Genomic DNA, 18,244 nt, shown 5'->3' with positions numbered 1-18,244 from the left:
TTATAATTATATGAAACAGTGACTGATTTCCTATTTCCCTCTGTCACTGAGGGTGCTGGTGCAATCACTGTCAAGAGTGGTCCATAAGCAACTCCATTGCTGATTTTGTTTCAGTCTGATAATTGGGATCAAAAGGATCTTATGACTATCTTGTTGGCCTTTTCATCTGACTCTGGTAGCACAGGTTGAAAACCAAGTCTGGTATCATGTAAAGCTATAGCATGAGTGCTTGGTAATTTTGATGTAGTTTGATTTTTACATGCATCTAGAACTGTGATACCACTGTGGGATGCACAGATAGCTTGCAGCTAATCTCTGCTAGTGTCTGTATTGGGTTTGTATTTAATATGAGAATTAGAATGATCAATTTCTTTTACTTTAGCCAGTTACAAACCAGCTTTATCCAGCTTTGGCCCTTGCAATTATTGAGCTGTGCATATCTTTGTAACCACTTTTCAGTTTTTGTCATGTCCTTAAATTTCAAAATGAAATGCAATTGAAGAGGACAAAGGGGTGTTAATCACAGTACCATTTGCTTGTTGGTTCATGTCCAATGTTCTCTGTCCCTCCGAGGCTGGATTGTTCTCCACTGGCAGTGGAGCATGGTAATGCTTCTTTATTTACTCTCCTGATATACAGCTGGTCTCATGAAACTATACTGCAGTAAATGAAAGAAAATGTGACTGTAGTCATACTTGAATATGTGTACTCAAATACTTTGATTTAGCTATTGATAATTTGTGGCTAGTCTTGCACGTCAACTTTATACTATTGAACTGTAGTGGATGTTAGTTGAAAGGACATGTCATCCTCAGTGAAGTCCAAGTTGTGTATTAAGGGGCTATTCTGCACAGAATATGTGCAAGTAGGAGAGCTGTGTCTTTCCAAAATTTGAAGACAAGACTTCAGCAGTAATAGTATTGAAATTGTGATGGTGAGAATCTGTTATTCCTATTTCATGAGTCCAAATACATGAATGTATTCAGAAGTCCCAGTCTGAATAGCAGTTGATTTTGTGTGCTTGTTCCTATTCCTCTGAAAGTATATTCAAGAGGTGAATCTAAGATTTAGGCTTTAAACTTTCCTCAATTAAAAGTAAAAAAAAAAAACAAACAACAACAAAAAAAACAACAAACCAAAACAACTCCAAACTATGGGAAGATATTTTATTAATGGGCTTTTATTCTTATGAATATTTTTTATAGTGGGACATGCTAATTCTAGAATTAAAAATAATTAATTGTTAATTATCCATAGCACCCTTGACTTCTCCAATTTGTTGTTTGTCAGCATGTAATTTATAATGACTGCTGATTGCAGCCTCACTTTCAGGAATGCAGTCTAAAAATGCAAGGTAGAAAGTGATGAATGAGTGAAAGACTAAAGGCAGGGTGTGACTTTGATGGCAGTTAGATATAATTTGAAGAATAGCTGACTTTAAAAGCATTGACCATTGCCACCTTTTACACTCTAAGAGTAAACAGGCCAAGCAGACACTTGTCTGTGGCCACAGTGTGGTTGGGATTACAGTCAGCAGTGTGTAGTGGTGTAGTCCGGACTAAGTTTTCCTTAGCACATGTCTACAGCTCGTGGCCTAAGAGAGACCAACTCTTTTTCTAGAGGAGAGTTTAGCTGTCATCTTTCTGTTTGGTTCCTGGGATTCTTGGAGTCCCATAGTACCTTAACCTGGAAGCACGTCTTTCACTGGTCACTTAAGGGGAGTGCTGTGATGGACACCAGAGTTCAGCTTTCCTTTGTCGTATGCTAGGCTAGGTAACTGGTGACGTTATCCTCATTTAAAAAGGCTGTTAAGTCAGGTCTTGGGTTTTCTTCCATAATCTCCTATATTCCTCCTGCATTGCAGCTGCAGCTGTGGAGGAAGCTGTATCTAGCAAACTGAACTATGTTTTAGGACGGGGGGGTGGAGGACAGAAGGAACACCAGAGGAAAGAAACACATTCCTGAGAGTCCTTGTTACGGAGCATGAAGGGTACGGGAGGCTGCTCGGTTATAAAAGTCGTCCTCCACCCTTAAGCAGCTGTTCTGGTTTTGTGTGTTGCCATGCAGTGTTTGAACATCTCGGGAAGCCACAGATGTTTGACTTTGATTCATATACTGAGGCAGATTTGATCCTTATTCCTAATGCCAGAGCCTTCTGGCTAAGATTACCCTGACACAAATCCCGCTCCCAGCTCCCACTTCACTAAGGAACAACATTTTTGGTACATGTCAGGTCTGGCATTTGGTCCTCAGCTGTTTTATGGCCACTTCCTGTGTTTATATCTGGAGATTTTGTCTTGGCTGTGGACATGAGATTTACTCAGAATTATGACAATTTTCTGTGAACTTTAAGTAGTTCCTGACACAGATGTTTTAGAGAGAGAAATGCACCTTTGTATTCTGTGGCTTCAAAAAGTATTAAATTAAGAAAACCAAGTACATTAACAGCACAGCTCAGATCAGCTGTTCTTAATGTGTTCCAGTATGAAAACAACCTTTGTGACTAGATGGTGTTAATACACTGTTAGATATAAGTGTCTGTATTCTGATAGTCTGAGGGCATCCTCTCCATTGTTCTTATGCTTGTGATCCAGTGTTGGTCTAATACTGTGAATATGTTTGCATGAGAATAAGTTTTCTACTAGTTTTTATATGATGGAAACAGTGAAAGTAGCCAATTCTATGCAATGAAACAAGGAGTTGAAACAGAGTTTGGCTGGAACCTAACAGCTGTTTGATCTATATCCAGCTGTAGGGCCCAGATGTGCCTTCCCTCCATCATGTGGTGGTGGTGGGAAATAGCCCAGAGAACCAGCCTGGTACTTCAGGGGCCTGTGGTAATTCAAAGATGATCTGGAATGAATCAGGTGGTGGAGGGGCTGTATGTCTCCCTTCTCCCATGATACCTCTTTCTGCTTTGCTTTATACTTTTTTTCTTGACCTGTCCCTCATCTTGTCAGTCATTTGATGTTTTGTTTTGTACTTCTTTTTCAGTTGAGCTTATTCTGTCTTAAAATTTTCCCTTTGGAATAGAGTTTTAATTGCTGAGCAGATGTGTTGTCTTCATTCTGCCTGTGCTAACTGCCTTTATCTCTCTCCTTCATCTTGAATCTTAGACTTTTAGCTCATTAAGTCCTGTGGAGCTAGAACTCTTTGCTAAAGACACTAAAAAAAAATATTCTTATCAGATCTTGCTGCAGTTCTGTAAACAAGCTATTTAATCATGCTTTTATGCTAATGCCAAAGAAACAAATAAAAATTGGTTGCACTGTGATTATAAACAAACAAATACAAAATTGCAGTCTAAATATTGAGATACTTTTCCTTCCTTGGTTGTGGTTCTGCCCCCCCGTAATGCTTTCTGAAACAAGATTAAACTCTGGAGACTTTAAGTTACTTTATTTTCTTCTATAAATTATTAAAAGAGAAATTGATGTTGCCTGAAATCCTTCATGGTCTGAAGCTAGAGAAGAGGCAGAAGCCAAAATGTAACTGTGCAGGAATGTGCTTAGATATAAAACCTAGGATGTAACTGTGGGAATGCCTTTAGATACAAAAACTGGAATGCAACTATGTGTTAGTGAAATCTGCAAAAAGCTGGGAATGTCATGCTCAATGTTTGAGAACTTCAGGCAATTGGCAGTGTTTTTCGGAACTATTCTTATAAAAACTGCTTTTCTTGAGTTTGGGGCCTGATCCAGTCCTTTTTTATTTTTTGTTCTTGGCTTGAACTCATGTGAACTAGAATGGAATTAGCAAGAGACAGTAAAGCTGTGGTTCTGGGTACTCTCTCCTCAGCGGTAAGGCTGGCTTAAGAAATTCCTGCTCCAAATAGTACTTCCCTGTCTGTCTCGCCTTTTCCAGGAAGAGTTTTTCATAAGAGTGAAATGTATCCCATCCAATTTTCCAAAAAGCATTACAGAAGCCTTCCTATAACTTTTTTTTTTCCCAAGGCGGACCACTACCGGTGACCGGTGTGGCTCTGTGAACAGTTATGCTGGAATGACTGAAAGAATGAGGCACCCTGTGATGGGAGCAAGGGATGGGAATACAGCTGTTCCTACCAACCTCAGTGTAATGTGAAATCTGAGCCTCATTGAATAGATTTCTGTAGTGTAGCATTCCTTGCCAGAAATTAGTACATTTAAGCTATCAAGGCAATAGCCTGATGAAACAGCAATGTTCATGAGTTCTCTGAACAAAGTGTCATCCTTTCTTAGTCTTCTATTTTTGTGGGTAGCAATAAGCAAGGAAGGAGGTGTCAAAGGAAACATCAGCTCTTAAGCAAAAAAAGTTATGCTTTAGAAATGCTTCACGAAAGAAGCTTTTGCTGGCAAGTAAAATTTGACTGGCCTGAAAGTTGCAACCAGTCTAGTCTAGAGGCAAATGATGTAAACAAGTGTGCCATTTGAACTTACTGCTAAGGCAGTTGACTTGTGGCAAATGCTATGTTTTTCATAATCTCATTGCAAGGTCCTTCATTAAATAGCTGTAGGTTCATAGGTTTGCAGGTTTGAGCCGGATAGTCACCAAAAGAATTACTTAAGAGATTTCACTCAGACTTTTAGTTTCTTTCCTTTCTTATTACCTTCAAACGTATAGACCATTGGTTATACAAGAAGAGAGGAAACCTATTTTGATGTGACAAACGTTAGGATTAATAAAATTTCATCTCAAATCTTTATTACTAAGCTGTATGTTTTATCAGTGATGTAGTTTTTCTTTGTACTGTCATATTTCCTGCAATTCTTGTGGTTCTCTAAAATCTATGCTTTTTTATAGCTGATGTTTAATTGAAATTGTGATGGCAGTAAATGAGTTAAATTAACATGTCCCTGCCCCTTCCTCCCAGTCCCAGAGTATTTTTGTGTAAAGTTTTACAGGAAAACATTTTTTAACCCTGCAGGGCAGCTTTAGAAGAAGTAGAAGGAGATGTGACAGAACTGGAACTGAAACTTGACAAGGTAAGCTTTTTAATTCAAGCATGTCTGCTCTGAAAAATATAAAAAGATGTGTTTAGGTTTTGTTTTAAAGTTCACAGCTGGGAAGTGGCAGTGGCTGTTCAAGCATTCTGCTCCTGCAGAGGGAACGGATTTGGGTCGAGGGCACAGCTGGGCCTCAGAGACCCAAGCTTGAGTAACAGCAGCAACAGCCAGTGTGAACTTGCTTTCTCCCCCAGCTGAGGGTTTGGATTGTGCAATACCCTCCTGACTGTATGGCCCCCTCACACTCACGTGATTCAGCTCCACAGTGGGAGCCGCATGCAAACTAATTCAGCTTTCAAGTGAGTTAAAAGTCAGGGGTTGGCCATCCCTGCACTTAGAGCTTATGTTTTATGACAACTGCATACTGTGAGGACATCTGGATACTCTTTGTTTTAGAGATTTAAAGTCAGTGCTTTCTGTCTTTGGTAGGCTGTGGCACAGTCACAGCAGGATAGGTATAGATATCCTTCACTTTCGTGTGGAGGACTTAACCACTGTAAAATTCATCCTGCTTTTTGTCATGCTTTGTGCATGTGTATAAAAGGTTATATGTCACATCTTTTCCGTGCCTTACAATCAATTTATTGGTTTTGTTACCAGTAGTATTTGGAGGCTTTTGTTCCTTCTTTGCTAGCATTTTGAGGGTGGCTTACTTTTTGTTTTACATCTGTACAAAGTCTCCTTTCCTTAGCATTTTATGTTAAATGTTTAAATTTTTTTTTGCCTATGTTTTAATATGGTAGGCAGATGTCATTTGTTCACCTCCTTAGCTACTTTTTTAATATGAACTTTTGTTTCTACAGCAGTGGGTTGGCTGCAGAAAAATAGAGGTGAAGTCAGTGTCCAGTGTTAAGTCTGAAGACTTTTTGTTACTACTTGTAATATTTCTACCTTTTGTTGTTAATAATGTAACCATTTGCTCTTTCAAAATAAATTTAAGATACTTGATTTTTGATTTGGTGTGACTTTTGGTGAACCTGATGGGCATAAGACACATTTTTACTGTATGGGTGATGAATCTGTTTTGGTAGATTAAACCATGTAAGTATTTAAAGGATCTGAAAAATCTATCTTGGAAGTTTGTGTTTTCCACTAATCTGAAAGGGTCATTCTGGGGGAAAAGAATTCTCAAATTCCATAAGGGGTGCTATTCAGGGCCTTGTCCCCAGCCTCTTGCATGAAGCCAGTGCCAGGTATACCATTCTACCATGTAAAAGCTATAATTGTAGTATTACTCTTTGCCCTGAGATTGTATCCTAGTATTCTTTAAAACAAAAACACCCAAACCCATTTACTTCCCTGACAGGAAAGCAAGTACACGAGGTAAGTATTTAAGTAGTTCAATTGTAATGTGAAGTCATCTAGTATAACACTTCAGTTGAAAGCCAAGCTTCTTGTGTGAGCTGAAGTAACTATGGCCTGAGGGTAATGATTTGTCTAGACTGGTTGGTGACTTTTTCTGCTCAGTTTTACTAAACTTATTTTTATTGTTCCACAATTGTGACTTTGGGCAATATTATCTGCATTTTTTTTTTCCCCCTCTGGAAGAAAGGACACTGGGTTCAGGATTGTGAACCACAAGAAAAAGTGAAGGAAAAAAGGATCATGTTGGTAGTGATTTTTCTGTCCATTGTTCAAGCAACTTGGCCATTCATCAGAATGTGGGAGATGATGCTCAGATTTCTTCTTTTCCTAAGAGGGTCTGAGCCAATATAAAAATTACTGGGTAAATAAGGAAGGTCACTTGGGTGGTTTCTTTGCCCCAACATAGGATCAAGTACTTCTGTGTTGTTCTTCATGAAAATTTGTCTAACATCCTTGAAAAATATTTCAGAGGCAAAGGTTCAGTCTTCTGATTTTATCCTCAGTTTGGTTTAGGATGGGGGAACTCAGTTATAATATGCCTTTTCTCAAGAGAGCATCTTAGTGATCACACTAATCATTCTTTCTTTCATTAATGGCCCAGTGCATAAGTGGTTCAAAAAGTGGGAAAACATTCATCACAAGATACTGTTGATCTTCATATCAGACTGGAGTACCATGACAGCTAAGGTGCTGACCTAAGCAATGAGTGGTAGGGATGGAAACTCATCAGAGAAGTACTAGTCTGTTGTATGAATGAAAACATGATTGATTTTGCCTTCTGAGATGTAACCATCTCTCTTCAGTTGTGCTTTGTGCACATAGCCTTTTGCTTTCTTGTGCCTGTGTTCAGAGTGTCTCAAGATGAAACAACCGGTGTGGGTTTGTTTGGGGTTTTTTTAGCTTGGAAGCTGCAAAACACTTATGTGCTTGGGTTCTAACCAGTTATGTTTTAGTTGCTGCACTTTTTGCCCTCGTACAGCCCTCTCTTGAAATATGTGCAAAATCTCCGTTAACAAAAAAACAAATTAAAAATAATAACAAAAAAATTATAAAGAGTAGTAACCTTCTCAATGGCGTATCAGTTGACCTAGAATAGTATTTTTATAGCTATCACTGTACAATAGAAAGCTTTTCATAGAATGTGGGGCTCTGTAAATTTGGAATTTAACTTCTGAAATCTTTGTTTCTTAGTAACTTTCTTTCTTTGTAGCTAAGGTCAGTGTGTTTCATGGTTATATGGTGATGTAAAAAATAAAAAACAAACACCAAAAACTTCTACTTTATCATTTTTTTTCCTCCTCTTAGCTGGTGAAGCTTTGTATTGCAATGATTGATACTGGGAAAGCATTCTGTACAGCCAACAAGCAGTTCATGAATGGAATTCGAGACCTTGCACAATATTCCTGTAAAGATGCGTTGGTTGAGGTAAGCTCTTTGAGAGATGAAAATAGAAGGAGAAAAACATAATTTAAAAGAGGTGAAATATAACAGTTGGCAAGAGTAATAGTTGAAGTTTATTATTTACCTTTTTGCTCTTTTTTTTTCTTTGAGATGTCTTAAGAGTGAGCTTTTTTGACTGTGGTGCACTGCAAGGGTCTGTGCTGTTTAGTTTCAGCTTTAACCTGCAATGTCAAGGGTTTTCCAAATTCCAGAAAATGTGTTAGGTTAGGAGTAGTCATCTTGGGAGGAGTGGAGAAAGTCAGGTTGAAGCTGTGGACAGCTGCCCTGTTTACTTTGCTAAATAAAGGGGTTCTAGTCATGAGGTCCTAAAACCCAGTTCTTTGCAACTAAATTGCCAGAGTCGATCTCTTGTGTCCTGGAACTTGCACTCTCTAATACACAGAAATTTAAATGTTTAAATGTACAGAGCCCACTTTGGTGTAACCTCAGACTAATGTCTTGTTAGGCTAATTTGGAACACCTAATATTTCCTGTCTATGTTACTTTGAAATGAGGTATGAAATTGTGTAATATGCAGGTATAATTATGTGCACATCTCTGTGTATATCATCTATGTTTAATGCGTGTTATGTAATAGGACATCAATTGTATGTATGCATCTTCACACACTAGTTGAAATAGATAATGCCTGTGAACTTCAATTTAGTCTATGTGCAACTGAAACTGTTGTCTGGAAATTTACTTGCTAGAAACAGTGCGAAGGCAAACTAGTAAAACTTATATTATTTGATTTGAAGTAGGTTTTTGTTACACTTGTTGTGTAAGCAATAAGCTGTTATACAAATATATTAGGGATTGTTGTTTTCTAACTGTTTGAGACATTGATTCTATAGATTGATGTCAGTGTTGCTAAGCATATCAGCTGTGAGGCAGTAGTTCCTACAATGTGTGTGTACTGATGACTACAACATGTTAACCAGGTTTTTGGTGTTAGAGTATTGAATGTTAATAAATATTTAGTAGTATAATATTAAATATTGTAAATTAATGTGTTTAAATTAAGTTGACTAAACTATGGGAAGTTCACATAATTTGAATTTTTCCTACTTTGCTTCAGTTTGGTCCTTTATATATAGGTAGGTAGCAGTAACATTTTTGTTGCTTGTAGCTTTAATAGATTTACTTGATATTACCCGCATGTTCTCCTAGCATAATGGTTTTAGTTTAATAGTCATGCTAAGGAAAATCAACTCCCAAGTTCTTTACTGAAAAGCTGTAAACCTCTGAAACATTGTTTTTGTGCTGTGTATTTCATAGGACTTAACTTAAACCACTTTGTTTTTCTCTTTACAGACCAGCTTGACAAAATTCTCTGACACCTTACAGGAAATGATCAATTATCACAATGTAGGTATTTCTAGCTGAAACATGACACTGATAGCTTACCTCCAGTTATATTTGATAACAGAATAATGCTAAAGTTTTTCTTGTTTATAGTATTTGCAAAGTCATGGTTTAAGTGGTATTAAATACCACTCATTTTATACTTGTTAATATTTTATTTATATTTTGTTTATGAAGTATATAAATATCCCCTTTTCTGCAGATTTTTATCTCGCTTTATTTTTTGTTTGGAGCTTGTAAGCTTTACTAAAACCCAGTGCTGTAAGACAGAGTAAATACTGGATTGTTTCATCTTTTTTAATCAAACTGATGGGCAGTAGTGACAAACTATGAGCATATTTCTTTGCTGGACTGAAATAATGACTACCTCTTCCATAATTTCTACTTTTTTTTTCCCCATCCTTTATAATGCATAAAATGAAGCACCTCTGATTTGTGTGTAGTTTTCTTTTTGGAAGTATGACAGATTTAGACAAGTGTAGAGAAAGGAGAAAATGCTAGCATTTAAGACTAATGGTGATTTTTAGCACGTCAGGCTTTATTGGAAAGCTCAGTTTTGCCTGGATTGAAAACTGATTTATTTTTTTCTCCTCTGAAGAGTTTAGTCTTGTATCCTGAAAGCCAAAGGGATGTATGTGTTCTTCTGTTTTCTTCCTCTTTCCTTGGCCCCTATTGTTTTTCTTTCACTTTCAGCAAATTGCTGGAAAGCAACTGAAGTGTCTCCAAAGTGCTGAAAATATGCAGGACACTCAAATTTTTTAATTTTTTTTTTTAATACCACTAGGCGTTTAAAATGTAATGAGATACAGAGGATGCAGTTCAAACAGCTTCAGCTGAAAATAAGTTCGTTAGCATTAACTTAGCTTCTTAGAATTGTCATCTTAATAATTTTTTTGAAAATGCATGCTTTTAGAAGGGAAGGGAAACAAAGGGAAGCAGGTTAGTGCTGTTGAGTTGGATTTCCTTTCCATTATATGAGGTGTACATAGCTACACCTAATACAATGAAAACTGTAAAGAGGGGAGGAAGTGGACAGTGATACTTTGATGGTATAGAAAAGCCAGTGCAAAGGTTCAAAGCAGCAGTAGTGGGAGAAAGTGTTACTTTCATGTCAGTGATTTCTGCAGATTAGATTGAGCAGATGAATCAAGTTGGCTGTCCCTACTTTAAACTCTTCATCACACTTCTTGCTGCTGGTTACCCTCTTAACCATGTTTTTGCTATATGGTATGCTCTTTGACACATCTGACCTAGCTCCTCTATTCTTGCTGCTGTTACTGTTCTACGTGATTGTGGATTACAGTGCTCTTGTAGAATTTGGCACAGCACAACTGTCCCTCTAGGGCAGTTTGAAGGCAGAAAGCAAAGAACAAGCTATATTAAAAGAAGATTTATTTGCAGACTTAAGTAGGACCACTCTGAGTTCTGCCCTGCTTTTTTTCCCTCCACTTCCTTACTGTGCTTGAGCACAGTCAGTAGAACAGTGCCTTTATCAAAAGGCACAAACATAAAAAGTGAGGCATGTTATGGTGTTCTGACGTAGAGCTTTGCCAGACAAGTTGTGGTCCCTGCGTTGCTTTTTGTGAATCTGTTTGGTTCAGCTGGACTTATTAGCTCAGAGTGTCAGCTCTGTTGTTGTCCTAGTTGGCAGGAGAACCATCATGAGTGAGAAGAAGCTAGAGGAAGAAAGAGGAGAAGCAGGCATCTTCTAGAAGAAGGAGGGAAGGGGTAGGAGGTGGTCCCACTGAGATCTGGATGACTGTCAGTTTTCTCATATGAGGCTTTGCTACAAATAAGGCTAGGAACCAGACTAGTGCAGCATCTTCACTGATTCAGTAGTGGGGGAGTAGCTTTGACAGCTTACAGCAAATAGCAGCTTTCTTAGACTTGGTTTGGAGTGTGTGAAAGGTAATGTGTTAGGCTGTAAATCTAGTCAGATCGTGGTCTGGGCACTTTTTTTCTGTTCTTTTAAGGAAAAAAAGTATACATATTTTTCTGCCTAGCACTTTTTTTTTTTCTCTTCATTACTGTAAGCAGAATTTCAAGGCTCATATTTCTGGGAGTCCACTAATCAGTTGAGCTCCCATCTGGTTATACTCTTTCTGTATTGATCTTGATTGGTGCACTCCTCAGGCACTGGCAAGCTTAAATGTCAGCAGTGGGAGTAGTCCCAGCATGACTTCCAGCTTGTCAAGAAGTTCTTTATCTATTCTAGTTGTCTGTTTTTCTGGTTTCCCAAAGTGGGAATACAAACAGGATCTTCCATTTGTTACTGTTGGATATAGGACAATTCAGGTTGGAAAGGGCTGCAGGAGATGTCTGGTTCAACTGCCTGCCTAAATCAGGGTCAGCTCTGAGGCTGGAGCAGGTTGCTTAGGGGTTTATCCCATTTGGTTTTGAAAACCTCCCAAAATGGAGACTGGATGGAGGATATAGTACCACTGTTAATGAGTGACTTAGTCACGTTCTCCTTCCCTCAGTGTTTCTAGAAAAGAGAAACAAGCTGGTAAGAGTTTTGCTGCCAGTACTTGGCATTGCATGGCTTTTCATCCCCAAATTTTGTGAATAGGGAAACTAAGACTGAGAATGTTTAAAGAAAACATTGTTTGACCTGAAACTTTGAGTTCTTGACCTGCTCTTTCAATAAAATTGTTTAACACTTAAATATCTTTTGCCTTTTGGAAGAGATTCTATTCAATTGGGCCAACTACTACTTTCTTATATTCTTTCACCTCTTTATTTTTTGTGATCATGCCTTGTATATTTCCATAACGCAGAATGGGAGGTGTAGAGGAGTTGAAAATTAAGGCATCATTTGTGGTTTGCACAATAAGTGGCAAAAGGATTTGTCCCATAGCCATTTACCTGTTCCATTCTGTCCTAAAACTCAGAGGGTAGATGTGAAGCTGAAGGAATGTGTGTTTTCATTCCTCAGTTAGAATTTCTGGGGTCATAGGAGAAAATACAAGTTGTCTAACATTCAGGTATGCTTTGGCCTTGGAAACTTATTCAAATTGTAAAGCTTGAGAAATTTGTTGAGTAGATTATATTCTGCATCCCCCCCAGCCTCCCCAAATCATAAGAAATTTGAGAAGCATGGCTTAGGACATTTAATCTTAAAAAAGCAGCAGCCATTCTTCTTAGCAGTTCAACAGTGGGTGTTTTTTTACAAACATATTATGTAAAGGAGATGGTACTAATTACTCATTTATGTTACATTTTCAGCATTAATTTCAATCTGTTTTTTTGCCAGAAGTTAGGGGCATGTTCTTTCTATGGTTTAATATGTCTTTCAGTTGTTGGTTAAATTGTGAAAGTCTATAAGAATTAAAAAAGGTTGTTACTTAGCATTCAAAGTTGTTTCTTCAAGGCTGTTTGTACAGTAATATTCTTGACTGTTTAATCATAATAAATATGGTCTATGAAAGCGGACATGTCTTACATTGTCAGGATGAGAGAATAAGATGCCAGGAGCTTTTGTCTCTCCTTATAACCACAGTCTTTTAAGAAAAGACCACCAAAAGGTGTTGGGTTTGTGTTGTTTTCCTTACTTTATTCCATTTTTTTAAATTTCAAAACTACTTTGAAGGGGTTTATATTTTGATATTAGACACACATTGGTTTAATAATAATTCTCATCTAATTCTGCATAATAACCATGTGTATGTCTAAAATGAAAAGTTGTAAATACCCTTAAGTTATTGACCTACATAATAATGAGTTTCTTTCAGATCCTGTTTGACCAAACCCAAAGATCAATTAAAGCACAGCTTCAGACTTTCGTTAAAGAGTAAGTTAATTTGCACTTGTAATGGGAAAATTATAGGTAAAATAGAATTTAAAAACATCTGATTTGAGTGGGTTGGTGAAACAACTTTCCTGAAAATCGCCAGCCCTAAACTGAGAAGTTGCATATTAAAGCTTGTCAAAAATCACCCTAAATCAATGAGGCTTTAGATCCAGCTGCAGGAATGTTGAAATAGTATGAATTACTGATCTTAATTACATGTTGTCATTGTCTAAACTTAGGGGAAAAAAGTGCTTACCAAAGCTTTTCCCCAGTAAGCATGAGATGCATTTATTTAAATTTCAATTTTGTCCTTTCCTCAGAAGAGAAGGACAGAGAAGCTTCTATCATACTTTGTATAATTTTCATTTGATCCAAGCATTTATTGAAGAATATGAAAACAAAGAAACTAGCTGTAGCAGTCACGAGCCTGGTCTGTCTAATCTATCTTTAAACGCTTTTTTCATGCTCTGGAATTAATTTGTTATCCATCTTTCCTCCTTCTTTAGAGATATTAGGAAATTTAAAGATGCAAAGAAACAGTTTGAAAAAGTTAGTGAAGAAAAAGAGAATGCTCTAGTGAAAAATGCCCAAGTTCAAAGAAATAAGCAACATGAAGTGGAGGAAGCAACCAATATTTTGACTGCAACACGGAAATGTTTTCGACACATAGCTCTGGATTATGTTCTTCAGGTAAGTGCAGCAATACAAGTTATTTAATCTGTTCCATATAGTTAGAGATCTGTCCTCTAGCAGTTCTTATTGTAAGCTTCTCAGAAGCTGTGGAGATTCAGTGAAAAAGGAATAACTGTCTGCCAGTAATTTCTTTTTTAATGAAATCTGAGCAAAATTAGTTTACTTGATGCATTCCTATTGCCTAATGCTTTGGTATTCAGTGCTGTTTCTGTAATGACACAGTTTAATTTTCAACTTGAACATTAATTTTGGAAAAACAGTATTTTCCTGATAGTTACCTAAATCCATTTCCTGAGTTGGCTATGTTGTAGTTCCTTATATATTTGAGGTAAAAATGTAACCTAGCCTAGGAGATACAAATTACCTGAACAATTCTGATATAGGATGTTGGCCACTACTATGATTTCAGCTGTTTGCTTTGGGTTTTATTTAACAAATCCTACTTGTCTAGAAGACTTGGGGTTTTGGCATTGTGCCGTGGGGAAATCAAGAACATAACTCTTTTGCTTTTTAGTACAGATCTCCTACAGAGTGTTGAGAGGTGTTCTTTGTCCTATTACTTTGAATTCTGTGAAATGATAAGAAATTTTCTGTCAATACTTAAATTCATCTGTTTCATAGTTACCCACAACTACAGAAAAACAGGATTATTGTAACTCAGATGGTACGAGGGGTTGGGGGGTCCTAAATGGGTCTGGGGTTCTCCTATGATCAAACACAGAACAACCCTTCAAAATTATGTTGGTTTTATATTAGACATTATCATCTTGATTTGTGACAGTCTGGTCAGTTATTTAAAGATTAGTTTAACTTTTCTTTAAATAGCATGTGTTTACCTGTAAAGTGAAGTGGAATTCATCTGATCGGCCGATGCACATGTACAGATACAGTAGTCAGTGGTCAACACTGAACTCCTGCCTTTTGAACACTAAGGACAAAGTTCATTTTGATGTTTAAAAAGTCATGTGAATTATATACCACTTGATCATTTGTTCTAACATCAAATTAGTAGTGGGGGGGAGGGGAAGCTGGCAGTCATTACTGTAGGCCAGTTCCTTGTGTATGCATTGAACTGCAGATCGTTTGCCTCTTGGAATTCGTATGTTTGAAGTGTGAGCAGTTCCTGTGATAAAGATGCATTTAAAGTAACAGGGAAAAGTTTCAGCACCTCTTAATTAATGTGAGCAAAAATTGAATTCAGCTTTAGGAATTCTTTTTACTTGGGTTACTCTTCTGGGAAAGTGGCTTCACAATTATAGTCTCTCTGTAGCTATACTTGTCTTTAAACTGTATTTCAAAACCTTTGCTTTCCTCTTTTTTTTTTGCCTCACAAGTTGAGGGTTTGTTCTATACAAACAAATCTTAATTATTTTTGCTGCAGAAGGTTTTCCAAAATACTGACTATTTAAGTATGGAAGTACAATCTGGCTTTGATTATAGCTTCAGTAGTTTATTTCTTTTGCTGGAATTTTAAACTGACTTAGAGGTATTAAATTACAAGATCATGCATGTTTCTGCCAAATGGGGCTTTTAAAGTAAAATCTGTACTTCTGGATGACAACCTTAAAGATTAGGGGACAAAGAAGATAGAGGAACTAGGTGAATGTGAAAAACCAGTTATTTTTTCTATATAATGTGAAATTCTTCAAGTTCTAAGGCAACACTATTGATCAGTGGCTTCAGCTAGCTTAAAAGTGCACGTATATCTGAAAAGTTACTTATTGAAGCTATTATGATCTTGCTTGTTTCATAGGTTGGGTCTGTATCCCAATTTTGGGACACTTTAGACAATGTCAGCCTGAGGGGAAAAAAATAAACATGCCCCTGTCCTTTCCTGTCTGCTGGCAGGAGACGGCAGTGGTGCTGAGTGCAGCTTCTTAAAGAAGTTGGTGGGCTGGGTTAGCTCATGCTGTCAGATAGGGTATTTGAAACATGTTGAATTCAGTCTCTTGAAAATGGGTACCAATTTTCCTTGCTTGAAAGGTGTGTTTATATTACTTCCAATTAGCATGTGATGTCTTATATTTTCCCTTCCAATATAAGAAAATTGTGACTATCACTGTGAAATTCTAGCTTTGCAAGCTTTTTTCTGATTGCATCACTTTCATGTTACAAAACTAGTGTGCATCTTCTTTTAAAAGTGCTTTGTGAAGTCTGATATTGAGTTACATTCTTCCAATGTTTTAAGCTTTGTTATGATTATTTGGAAGTAATACAAGTTTACTTCTGTAGAGAAAATTTGCAAGTAGAATAAAATAAGTTGCTTGTTTGTTTTTTTTTCTAGATCAACGTTCTTCAGTCTAAAAGGAGAGCAGAAATCTTAAAATCAGTAAGATACACTTTATTTTCTGTATAGAAAATATTTAAATACATCTGAAATTAAAAATGTGACTGCAAAGCATTATATTAAAAATTTATTTCTTTTACCCATCAAAACGTTACCAGCACATTTGGCACTTTGGTCACAGTTTGGCCTTTACTGTAACTGGTCGTAGATGCTTCACTGTCTTTGGCAATCCTTTTGGTTTGGAATTGAACACTTTAAGGTTTTCACTGCTGTTGACTCTTTGGTATGCGATTCATGGTTAAAATCGAGCTTTGCCAAGAATTCTGCTTTTTAGGTCTGCTATATTAATTTATAAGCCATAAGTACTACTTATAATCTAGTCTAAGATGGATTCAGCTTTTTCTACAAAAAATTGTATTTTATGTAAATAGCATATTGTAATAGCAAATATACAATAAGCTTTAGTATAGTATCTACTAAATTAATATTCAGCTGTATCTGCATGATAGTTTTCTTCTGATTGTATTCCCTTTTCTGCTTCACATTATCTCTGTAAAAAGCTTACTGAGGTAGAGACTGTCAAATTCAACGGTGCTTTTTTTTCAAAGGTCTAAAGTTGCACTCCCATAATTTCCTTAATTCCTTTAAATAGCAAAAACTTTAGTTGGATCACAGCTTTATAGCTGCTTGCCCTTCTGCTATGCATCTTCCCAACTTGTTTTCTTCTTTAAGACTAGACAGTCTTCTCAGCTATGTTCATAAAGGTTGTGGTTTTGGATCATTAGTAAATATATCCTGTAGCCCCTCTCTAATTTACATGTCCTAGTTAAACAGGAGATAACAAAAGTTTCAGGTGACATGAATTAGAAGTAATTTTCTGCCCTTAAGTAGATTTGTTTGTTTTGTTAATGGGGTTAATCCTATTAACTAATTTCTGAGATTTTTTGCTTGATTCTTTGCTGCCTTTACCTTGCATGTTTATTTGCAACATTGGAAGCTCTATGTGATATCAATGTAAAATTGCCAGGACACAAGAGAGCAGAAGTTAAGCCTGGAACTGCATTTTAAATTTGTTCATGTGGATTAGTTAAGTGATATATTTATGTGATATCTGATAAATATTTGTCCTTTAAAAAATATACTTTTTTTTTCCTTCTAGATGTTATCGTTTATGTATGCCCATCTGGCTTTTTTCCATCAAGGCTATGATCTTTTTAGTGAACTTGAGCCCTACATGAAAGATCTTGGTGCACAGGTAACAAATTACTGGAAAAATTCATAACTATATGCTGGAATTAATAAAAACTTGATATATGCATACGTATCGGGTACATCATAGATTTAGTCAACAAAAAGGGAACTGTAGTGTGATAAAGGCAAAGCATAAAAATACACTGTAAGTGGTTTGAATGAAAATAGTTAGAAACTGAAAGTTGTCTGTTTACTAAAATTAATACCACGTTTAGGACTTCCATACTTAAACATAGCCATGTGGTGATGTTTGAGGTACTCTATGGTATTCAGGAAACTGGATTATTTTGTTTTAAAATTTTTGGTATATGACTCATGTTATAAATATATTTAAAAATAAAAAGTAGATTTTTTTTCCTTCTGCTTATATACATTATTTACTGTATAAATTATACAGTGTGCCAAAAAGAACATTGATGTTAGCAACTTAGACCCTAAAACAGAATTCTGATTTTAATAAGTAGTGCAAAACTGAGTTCATACAGTGAGTCCTTCTTGCCCATTGTGGTGCTTAAGAACACACAATGGCAACTTCTGGGTTTTCAGTGAGGGACTCATAAAAAGGTTAGATGGACCACAGCCATCTGCACACAGGAGGCATTGAAAATGGTTATGCAAAATAGATTAAGAACATATAATATTTAACTGAAGATCTGTCTGTGGTGCAGGAATAAGGCTCAGCAGTATCTTGACTTGTTTTCAGTGCAAGCTGAATGGGCCTGGAAATAGTTGTACACCACTTTTTTTTTTTTCCTCCTCTGAGGACTTGCAACAACTGTACTGATGCAAAACCCTCTATTGCCGCTTCCAATCTGATCCACAAAACAAAGCCAACCCAAATTCTAAGTATCTGTCCAGATACAAAAGTAAATGAATGACAGCAAACATTTATTTGCATTCATCTCAAGTGGATGTATCGCTGAATGTCCAAGAAATTGCATTGTTCTGAGCTGGTAATTCTTGCCACAGTGCTGTTGTCATCTGTGCCCCACAACTTGCTTCTGTGTCTGTGCAGTGATGCAGATTGGGCACTGTAGAAAAGTCCAACAATCACATGTCTAAGTAGTT

The 18,244-nt window shown here is 36.7% G+C and overlaps 1 protein-coding gene across 5 annotated transcripts in view; it reads left to right on the top strand.

Moving 5' to 3' along the window:
- ACAP2 (ArfGAP with coiled-coil, ankyrin repeat and PH domains 2) overlaps positions 1 to 18,244 on the top strand; it is a 70,977-nt gene that overhangs the window by 14,506 nt on the left and 38,227 nt on the right. For all 5 annotated transcript variants that reach the window (XM_075031665.1, XM_075031668.1, XM_075031667.1 and 2 more), the window contains exons 2-8: positions 4,907 to 4,964; positions 7,656 to 7,775; positions 9,105 to 9,158; positions 12,887 to 12,945; positions 13,452 to 13,635; positions 15,923 to 15,967; positions 17,085 to 17,180. In XM_075031665.1, coding sequence (XP_074887766.1) covers positions 4,907 to 4,964; positions 7,656 to 7,775; positions 9,105 to 9,158; positions 12,887 to 12,945; positions 13,452 to 13,635; positions 15,923 to 15,967; positions 17,085 to 17,180 — 616 coding nt within the window. The remainder of the gene's footprint in view (positions 1 to 4,906; positions 4,965 to 7,655; positions 7,776 to 9,104; positions 9,159 to 12,886; positions 12,946 to 13,451; positions 13,636 to 15,922; positions 15,968 to 17,084; positions 17,181 to 18,244) is intronic.

Source organism: Buteo buteo, chromosome 7 (genome assembly GCF_964188355.1).
Source record: "Buteo buteo chromosome 7, bButBut1.hap1.1, whole genome shotgun sequence".
NCBI classification, from domain to species: domain Eukaryota; kingdom Metazoa; phylum Chordata; class Aves; order Accipitriformes; family Accipitridae; genus Buteo; species Buteo buteo.
Note: the sequence above shows the minus strand (reverse complement) of the source record. Positions and strands in the feature narration are given on the sequence as shown.